The sequence below is a fragment of the Diuraphis noxia genome, unplaced genomic scaffold (assembly GCF_037042655.1).
Source record: "Diuraphis noxia isolate RWA-SAM2 unplaced genomic scaffold, SU_Dnox_SAM2 contig0003, whole genome shotgun sequence".
Lineage (NCBI taxonomy): Eukaryota > Metazoa > Arthropoda > Insecta > Hemiptera > Aphididae > Diuraphis > Diuraphis noxia.
The window spans coordinates 8,384,225-8,394,814 of record NW_028301713.1 but is presented as its reverse complement, the minus strand read 5'-3'; the positions used below and the strand labels follow the sequence as shown (position 1 = coordinate 8,394,814).

At 27.8% G+C, this 10,590-nt stretch overlaps 1 protein-coding gene across 1 annotated transcript; it reads left to right on the top strand.

Annotated features, from left to right (window-relative positions):
- The first annotated feature begins 325 nt into the window (after positions 1–325).
- On the top strand, positions 326–10,160 carry Etl1 (SWI/SNF-related, matrix-associated actin-dependent regulator of chromatin, subfamily a, containing DEAD/H box 1). Its single transcript, XM_015518882.2, has 17 exons — positions 326–543; positions 677–821; positions 1,090–1,199; positions 1,277–1,511; positions 4,637–4,706; positions 4,774–4,936; positions 5,008–5,195; positions 5,252–5,451; positions 5,516–5,654; positions 5,726–5,861; positions 5,927–6,064; positions 6,589–6,882; positions 6,953–7,087; positions 7,147–7,364; positions 7,442–7,624; positions 9,365–9,474; positions 9,542–10,160. The coding sequence occupies exons 2-17, from the start codon at positions 677–679 to the stop codon at positions 9,616–9,618; spliced, it is 2,541 nt and encodes an 846-aa protein (XP_015374368.1). The 5' UTR covers positions 326–543; the 3' UTR covers positions 9,619–10,160.
- The last annotated feature ends 430 nt before the right edge of the window (positions 10,161–10,590 follow it).

The window sequence follows — 10,590 nt, the reverse complement described above, 5'->3', positions numbered from 1 at the left end:
TGTACGAAAACGCTCACGCGCCTACAAACCGTGCGGGTCGACACTTCGACAGACCATCAGAGATCAGCCGCGGTGGACGAGTTGTATTATCCTGTGAATATTGTGGTCAAATCGCAAATATTGAGATATCTTAAAAAATGCGTTGGTCACTGGACAGAGTTGTATCCAAATTCCAAAGTCGTGATGATCTAAATTTAGAACGTGTTTTACGACTGCGGTATTAACACTATCAGCTGCCGTCGACCGTGAAGATGATAACGAACACGTAGTTTATTCTTCCACGGATGGTATGATAAGCAATATCAATCTTTGTATTTTTTATTTCCGTTCGCTACGGTTTCCGTTTTATTTTCTCCGTTGTTCTTGTGCACCGTTACATGTGTAACTGTTTGTCTGTGATTTGCTCAACGACACTATCTAGTATCTAATTGAATTTTGAATTTCGAACTACCCGTAAACTGCACGCCTGAAATCTGAAAACAACCGATCCGCCGATCACTGGTTGTCGTCAACGTTTATTGGCGCACGCTGCCGAACACTAAGGTTAGTGGACCATAATTTATTGAAAGATTTACTTATCGATGAAGATGTTAAAACATACTCGCGATCAAACTTCTCGATACTTCGGTTTTCGCAATATTTTGCCAACGAACTTGAATGTTTGGACGTTTTTTAGATGGGCACACCAGGTGACAGGGACAGTGACAGCCCCAGTCCAAATGCTCTTGGTGATTTGCGTTCGTTCAGGTTCATCAAGAAGCCAAATTTCAGTCACGAATCTGCCGCGTCTGGATCAACAGAGTTCGTTGACGATTCCCCAGGTAATTATTTCTTTATAATTATTTACTAATCGTTATAGTAAATAGGTTTTTTTTTGCTAATTACCTCTTTACTTTTCATCTGCATTAATAAATGTTTAACCTAATTATTTCACAAATTATGAAATAAGAACATAGTTAAAAATAATAGAAATTGGTATTATTTATGGTTCCGATTTAATTAATGATAAGCTAGTTTTTTAATTATTTTACCTAAATATTATTGAGTCAATTTTAACTTAAAATAAAAATTTTGTTTTCTATGTTATAGTATTCGTTAGACAGAAAAAGTTTCATACCATTATATTGTCATCAGACGATGAAGATAATGATAACAAAGACTCTCTCTTAAATGGAGATGGATCTCATCTCATTGAAGAAGTAACTATAAAATCATTATTAATCATTCTTAGTATTCATAAGCTTATTATTATGTAATATTGATTTGTTGAATTAAGCTTGAATTTGAAGATACTGCAGGAGATCATAATGTATCTAGTGATGCTAGTAGTGATCATGCACCAAACAATGTCAATGGCTCAGTCAAGTCTTTTAACAATTTAAATCCAAGTACAAGTAATAAAGAATACATGAAAATAACAAAAGTTGAATCCATAAAAAATAAATCAAAGGCTACTCCACCACCACCTGTTGCAATGCCTTCTAGAAAACGTTTACAACCACAAACTAAAAGTAAAGTCAAATAATTTAATACTCTCTTATTAAATGCTTTGATATAGGTGCCAGAAACAGTTTTATTTATTGAACGTTGAATATTAAACCCTTTTATCAATTTGTTTGTGGGGGGTTACTTTATAGGTTACTCCATGAACTACTTAAAGTAATTATTGCAATTTTTATACGTTTTAAACATTAATTTTATTCTTATTATAAACATTAAATGTTAAAATTTAAGAATACCTTATGTTTTGCACAATAGAATGGTTGTGCGAATAACATCTGATTACTTAATTGCTATGCTAATATTAGTTATAGAGTATAACTTTTTTAGACATATACTTAGACCTAGATGCCTGCTAAGAATACTGTGGCCAATTAGGATAAAATACATAAATTATGTACTAACAAATCCTAGTCATAAGGTTAATAGTAAGATTCTTGTACTAGCAAAAGCTGGTTGATCCATAACAGAAAATTAATAAAATGTATTTACAAAAAAAGTTAAAACTCAGTTATAACTAATCATAAGTATAATTATAATACAAATTAGCTTAAATTACTGATATTTATTTAAATTATTTGTAAAAAAAACTTATTTATTTGCGCTAGGTATATAATGATTTTGGAACCTACTACTTTATAGTAAATTTTGATGCTAAAAAAATTGTGTGTTCCAAATTCAAATATTTCCATAAACATACATCAATCTATTTCTTAACTTTAATTGTTATGTGGGCAAAGACTAATTGCACGCTAAAATGTACAATTGTACATCCAACAATTGGAATTTTCTTAAAAAAATTATACTAAATAATAGACAATAGTATATTGTATTTTAAAAATATCAATCATTTGTTCTAAACATATTATAATCTTATAAATTATAATTTTAAAACAAAATAGATTGATGTTAATTAAATATATAACTTAGATTAACTTCAAACTTTAATTTTTAAATAATTATTTAATTTTATTTATTAATATTAAACGGCAATTCACAGTTACATTGTAATAAGTAGAGCTTACAGTAAGATACAAGTAATGTTAGTGATAAGAAGAGATTTTACAGCGGAAAACAATGGTGAAACACAGTCTTAATTCTTAAATGATAAAACTTAAAACTAAACAATAATCTATCATAAAGAGTAAACATATTAAAGGACTATACAACTAAAAAAATCCTAATTTTTTTTTATTGTGTGAAAATTTAGTGCTTAAAAAAAGCAAAATTTTAGTGGTATAAAAATTTTTGTCGGACAATTGCTTCGGTGTTTATTTATAAGTCACGTAAAACGCGTGACGTCATAAAATCACACCGTCCGCCGGGCCTTATCTAAAATACACGCGTTGTAGTTATTTCACTCGATTAAAATAACTATAGAGAAAAATTGATTTAAGGTATAAGTTACCAAAGTACATTTATAAAAAGGTTATAAATTTCTTTAGATGGTCATATTATTTTTTCAGTGTTAAAATTGGTTTCAGGGTAGTTTACAAGAAAGACAAAAAATTAAAATATAAAATATATTATATTAAATAATATTATATAAATTTTAATATTATTTAATTAAAGTTTAAACAAATGTGTTATCATAATTTATAATTTATAGTTTAAGAACTAAAATAAATATGTAAAACAAACCTCACAATAAAATATACATATAGGTACTAATCCAAATAAGGTAGGTTCATAAAATTGAATACAGGTAAGTATATAGTATGTTTATACTACAATAAAACAACTTACATATTTGATATTATTTTTTTGTATAGTATATTATTAATTATAATGTTAAATGTCTAATGGATTGTATTAAGTAATAGATTACACGAATTACGCGTTTTGAAAACCAACATATAATCCGTTCTCCTTAGGATAAGTTTCACAATTTTTTTTTACCACGCATGATGGAATCACGATTCTATTCCCTATAGACTATAGTATAAAACAAACACAATAAAGAATAAAATAACTGGAAACATGGTATAATGACAAAAATTATCGAAGAAGCTGAAAAAGAAATTTTACCACTGCAATTTGACGTACAAAGAGAATGTAAATATGTAATACTACATCCCAAAAATTTTTATCATATTTATCCAACACTTTACCTTCCTTATGAAGAATTAAAATCAAAGAGATATTAAAGATTTCCTTGAAAATATAATTTAATTAGCTAAATTAGCTATTATTATATATTATAATAATTCAATTATGTATAACATACCTATGTATTTTTGTTTGAATTAACATATTTTATTGTGAGGTTTTTTTTTCATTTTTATTTTAGTTCTTAAACTATAAATATTATAATAACACATTTGTTTAAACTTTAATTAAAAGTGTATAATATTATTTAATATAATATATTTGCTATTTTTTATATTTTAATTTTTTGTCTTTCTTGTTAACTACCCTGAAACAAATTTTAATACTGTAAAAATAATATGATAATCTAAAGAAATTTATAACCTTTTTATATGTACTTTATTAACTTTTACCGTTATACCTTAAATCAATTTTTCTCTATAGTTATTTTAATCGAGTGAAATAACTACAACGCGTGTATTTTAGATACGGCCCGGCGGACGGTGTGATTTTATGACGTCACGCGTTTTATGCGACTTATAAATAATCACCGGAGCAATTGTCCAACAAAAATTTTTATACCACCAAAATTTTTCTTTTTTTAAGCACTACATTTCCACACAATAAAAAAAATTAGGATTTTTTATTTGTATAGTCCATTAATGAATTAAGACATTCATATTAGTTTTCTGTTACGGATCAATTGGCTTTTACTGTCATGGTGTGTAAAAAATGATTTTAGCAAAAGACCAAATAGAATTATATTATGCGATTGTGAATTTTGAGATCAATCGGGCTAATTAGTTGGTCAAATATATTTACAAACATCTAATATGAATACTTAAAATAACAGTAATAGTGCATTGTTTCAAACAGTCAGCATTTTATTAATAAATAATTTTAACTTTAATTAGTTTTATACTCCTAATTTATTTTGAAATATAATTTACTTATTCTCTCTTATAATATTCATATCTAATATGATATCATGCTTTTTGATGATACATTATTTTGAATCAGTAATATAATTTTGTTTATATATTTTTAGGAAGAAAGCGTATAAAAACTTCTGATGGTGAAAGTGATTCTGATGCTGAAGTTGATGATGAATATAAAGAGTGTGTACATTTTTAAATATAACGCCTACATTTTATATAATCATAATTTTTATCATTCTTATTTCAGTGAAAAAAATTTTGTAAAAGACAGTTCCTCAGAAATGCGTCAAAAAGCTTTAGCTTTGTTAAACACATCCAATGAATCAGAACTTAGAGTAGTGAAAGGTATGACGACTAAAAAGTTTGAGGCTATTGTAGCTCTTAGACCTTTTTCAAGTTGGTATGATGCTGTAAGTAGAAATTATGATAATTTGCACATAGTTGTAACTAAATTATAATAATATATAATTTCTTAAAATAGACATGTAAAGCGAAAAACTCTCGCTTAATTGGTGAACAGACTTTACAAAATGTGATGCATATGGTCTCTTGCCAAGAAATTGTCACACAGTTAATGAAGAAATGTGAGATATTAGCATTAAAAAATGGAAATTCTATTACTACTACTAACATGCTTATAAAATCGCAACCAGAGAGTTTAAATAAGGAGTATGATAATTTTTATTTATTTTATAGTAATGTTGTTAAACTAACACAAATGATAGGTTACAGCTTGCAGGATACCAGATGATAGGGCTTAACTGGCTCATGTTAATGAATACACAAAAGCTCAATATGATGTTAGCCGATGAAATGGGTTTGGGTAAGACTGTGCAAGTAATCGCATTCTTAGCTCATCTCAAAGAGACTGGTCGCACACATCCCGAACTGCCTCAGTTGATTGTTGTACCTGCTTCAACTTTGGGTATTTTGCTTGTAAATTAATTATTGTTTTTCATGATTACGACATTGTTTTTCTCTATTTATAGATAACTGGTACCAAGAATTTAAAAGGTGGTGTCCTACCATGGTAGTTGAAAAATATCATGGATCAATGGATGAAAGAAGATACCTGCGAACAAATTGGATTAGAAAAGGATTTGGTAACATTGATGTGGTATTGACTACGTATGTTTAATAATTATTATAGTTTTTAATATTATTGCATATTGATTCTTGATGTTACTCTGTATTTACAGTTATAGTTGTGCTGCCAATTCTCCAGAGGAAAAAAAGTTATTTAAAACAAAAGAATTCCATTACATTGTATACGATGAAGCTCATAAGTTAAAGAATATGACGTCACAAACTTTTGAAATTTTCTCAAATTTCAATGTAGGACATTATTTAGTGTTTTTTTTTTTAGATATTCATCTTTAAAATTATTGATTTTGTTATAGGGTAACTATAAGATATTGTTAACTGGTACACCCCTGCAAAATAATTTATTAGAGTTAATGTCGCTGTTAATATTTCTTATGCCAACATTATTCCGAGGAAAAGTCGATAACATAAAATTTTTATTTTCTAAAGGAACAGTAAGTACCTATGGAAGCAGTTTGAATATCCTAATAAATGCTATCCCTTCATGCGTTTTCTTCGTCTTACACACGTTTGACATCGACTAAGCGTGTTTATGCAGTGTGAATAGAACTTTCTCAATTTCAGTTTGAGAGTAAAAATTCTGTATTACAAAATTAAATTGTGATAATATTTTCGAGAGCAAGGCGGTGCGATTTTTCCATGATTCCCAATATACTGTTCATTATATTGTTTATAAATAGCAAAAATATCAATATTTTTAATGACCTTTGACTTTATAAAATTTAAATATTTTTAAAAAAAAACACCGTCTTGCCCTCAGAAATATTATGATCATTTAACTTTGTCATAGGTATTTTTATTCTAGAACCAAAATTGAGCAAGTCCTACTCAGACTGCGTTAACACATTTAGTCCATGTTTTACATGTGTAAGACAGAGAAAACATATGCAGATGTAGCGTCCTATTAAGTCTAATATATTATAATAAAATTATATAAATTTAAATAAATCAAATATAGAAAAATACTGGTTCAAAATATGAAATGCATCGTATTGAACAAGCAAAACGTATCATTGAGCCATTCATGTTGAGACGTTTGAAAGCAGATGTATTAAAATCTTTGCCTGTAAAAACGATGGTTGTGAACCATGTTGTCATGACTGAACATCAGAAGACTCGTTACAATACATTGGTAGATGAGATTAAAGAAGCAAGCAGAGGCAAAGAGGTAACAGATAACAGTCATATGATGTGGTTAATGATGTTGAGAAAATTGACTAATCATCCACTTTTATTGAGATATCATTTTGAGGTAAGTTCAAAGTTGTTTGATAATGTTTATTCTGCTATTTTCTAAACATCAATGTTATTTATAATTTTAGGATGATAAATTGTATAAAATGGCCAAGTTATTAGCGATAGAACCAACATACAAACAAAAAAATGAACAATACATTGCTGAGGATTTATCATTTATGTCTGATTTTGATTTGCACAAAATGTGTACAGAACATATGGTATTTCATTTTTAATTCTCAATCTTTATTGAATAATTATTCTTTAATCTGTCTTACAGTGTCTAAGCAAATTAGGATATGACCTTCCAATTCAAATGTTTTTGGATTCTGGCAAGTTCAAAATGTTAAATGATATTTTGCCCGATCTCAAAGACAGAGGCCACCGTGTGCTCATATTCAGTCAGTTCCTACAAATTTTAGATTTATTAGAAATATATATGTCACATTGTGGCCATTCATACTTAAGGCTAGATGGTTCTACTCAAGTTCAAGAAAGGTAATAAAATATTTCAAAATACAAAAATATAATATTTGTTAGAAATGGATGTTAATGCACATATGTTTGATAAATAGACAGTTGATGATTGACTTATATAATATGGATGAAAGCTTATTTGCTTTTTTGCTATCAACCAAAGCTGGAGGACTAGGAATTAATTTAACAGCTGCTGACACTGTCATAATTCATGATATTGACTATAATCCGTACAATGATAAACAAGCAGAAGATCGGTGCCACAGGGTTGGGCAGACTAAGTGAGTTTTTAAACAAATGTTTTGTTTGGCTTTTTTAGTGCCACCTCTAGACTAATTTTATTGATTGCTCCCTCTATAATATAAATTTCCAATTGTTTTACAGTGTCCTATCCTAAAATTTAATTGATTCTATTTCTGTTTGATTTGGTTTTTTGATATTTTCCCATTTATTAGCTGGTACAAACTGTTAATGTAATCCAACTGATTCTCTTTGAGTTTTTGGTTATTCAGTCATTTCTTTAACTATTATTAACAATAATTCAAATATTTAACATTAAGACTTTTAGACAAGCATCTCTAAAAAACTATTGTTTAGTGTTGATTTGTTTGATAGATTTTGATATGAGTATAATGTAGAACATCAATATTGTATACTGCAAAAAAGCTTAATTTTGGGGTGATATTTTTTTTTTGATTCTTGGTTGTAGTCCAGTATTTTGTTCAGATATGTTGCTTACATGTAATGTAATTATTGTATGCATTTTTTTACCCCTTTAGTCGTCAATATTCATTTAAAAATTTTTTTTTGTTTATATACGACAAGAAACTTCACAAAGTTGTTGAGATTTATAGTCATAGCTTGAAATAAATGCTGAAGTGTGTTTCACTGTATTACCTTGATAGACTTAGCAAAAAATAAAAGATGACTTATCACTTATCAGTATAAGAAAAATCTAGCGTATAAATAAAGAATCTAACAGTATAGTCAAATAATAGTTATTTTTTATTTAATTCATAGTTGTAGATGTTACTTTTTCAGCCATAAGTTGTTTAAGCTTCTCAAAAATGGTAAAAGATAAATATGAAGTTCATCCACTCCTTATTTCCGTGTTTTGCAATACATTGAAACATAAATAAATTCTATTTAGTTAGGTAGCTGATAAATATTAACTAGGTTCTACTGTTATAAAGTTATGAATATTTTCGATACATTGGTTACATCCTAGGAATAAGCCAGTGATGACAATGAATACATAATATTGTTACTATACTCCGTACCACGAGAGAACGCATACGGCTGGCGCATCCGAAAGATTGCGCTCCGTTACGTGCTCCGAGGCCAAATTTCCCCTACCATACCACCAGAGAACGCATACGGCAATCAGCTCATGCGCGAAAACGACGAGTTTTGGTCGGCCGCCGTATGCGTTCTCTCGTGGTACGGAGTATATAACTCCAGTAACTTATTAGTTCAATATTTATGTGCTGTTACTTGTTTCTCTATGTGATAAATTACAAAAAATATTTTTACTATACATCATAATCAAAACACTTTTTATGATAAAAATAGTATGCATGAAGCATAACATTTTCCCAGCCATCAAACTTATAAATGCTAGTAGACTGAATATCTTATCCTATTATACTTGTCTTATCCTAAAGTTGTCACATTGACTGCTGTTAACTATACAATATGTTTATTGACACCCCAAATATATATTTTTTTGAAATTCATAATTTTTATCTACTATTGTAAGAAGTTAAAACAATATGTTTATAACATCAATTGAATTATAATTCTTTTTACTAAAATATTACTACCATGCCATGGAAAAGTTAAATAATTTAAATCCATATTCATTTATCACTGCCAGTCATGTGGCATGGTAGTAATAATCAACTATGGGAGCCGGCGGTTACAAAAGTATTCAATATGAGTATTACAGATCTGGCAGTCACTTTGTGTCAACATGTTAAATGCATCACTGAATAAACAGCTGCTATATTTGTATTTTTCAGACCTGTCAAAGTTATAAAATTCATTAGCAAAGATTCTGTTGAAGAATCTATGTTCAAAGTAGCACAAGATAAATTAAATCTTGAACAACAAGTAACAGGAGGTGGAAATGGTATGGTTAATTAATAATTGTATTTTGTATTTCATTCATCCAAGAACATTTTTTATGTTTTTTTCAGATGATGAAGAGCCTGATAAGAAAACAATGGCTCAATTATTAAAAATATCTTTAGGAATTGAAGATGTATCATCATGATACAATTTTTATTTTTGTTCAACTCATAACTTTTGTTTATTACATAAAGCTGGTTTATAGTGTTTATGTACGCTTTAAGTGTACTTCTGCCAACTTTTACTAAATAAACTTAAAGTTTTTTTTTATGATTTTAAAATTTAAATTGAATCAATTTTGTTTATTTTTTTTAACTTAACATCTTTTTATAATCATATTTATAAACAAGTGTACAATTTATGTTATGTATCTTATAAAAAAATGTTCATAGGCGGCATTGTCATTGGTGAATTGGGATTTTTAATCAATGTTATTTATACAAATATTGGTCATATTAAATTCTAAGCATTAAAATTATGTGTATATACATCATATTATGATTAAATTAATATTAAGTATCAAATATTTTATAATAACTTGTTTAGGACTAATTAAAGACAAAATGCCAAACTTTAGGGAGTGCCAGTAGAACTAATTTTGTTTTTTTAGATGTAATATTAATTAATAATTACCTATAATATTAAAGTAAAAAGAAATTGTAGTAGCATAGCTTAGCTAATTATTAATTGTGTTTTAGTTTTATTTATATCATCTTCTGAAAAATATCAAGGCTGGGCAAGTTAACTATTTTTTTAAACTCTTTAAGTTAAGTTAATTTGGAAAAATGTAAGTTAAGTTTAAAGTTAAAAGTTACTTTTCTTTTTTATTTAAATTGTTAAAGTTACAAGTTTGTTGGAAAAAAAGTAACTTAACTTGGTTAAAAATAAGTTACTTTTTTTTCATTTAAAACTTATAATTACACCATTTACACCTAATGTTAAAGATTTACAAATAACATAATATTATAATGTAGGTCTTTATATCTTAAAAAAATGTATTTTGCTGTAGATTCTTATAAATTATGAAATCCAACATATTGCCATATTGGGTTTGGATAATATATGTTTTTCATTTCTAAATAATAATTACCCGCATGCCACTAATCTTTAATATCTA

Excerpts from the sequence above, each read along its gene's own strand:
- Etl1 (XM_015518882.2), top strand. The coding sequence starts at position 677 with ATGGGCACACCAGGTGACAGGGACAGTGACAGCCCCAGTCCAAATGCT. Across the intron at positions 5,655-5,725 it reads ATTGATGTGGTATTGACTAC|TTATAGTTGTGCTGCCAATT; the intron begins GTATGTTTAATA and ends CTGTATTTACAG. Across the intron at positions 5,862-5,926 it reads AAATTTTCTCAAATTTCAAT|GGTAACTATAAGATATTGTT; the intron begins GTAGGACATTAT and ends ATTTTGTTATAG.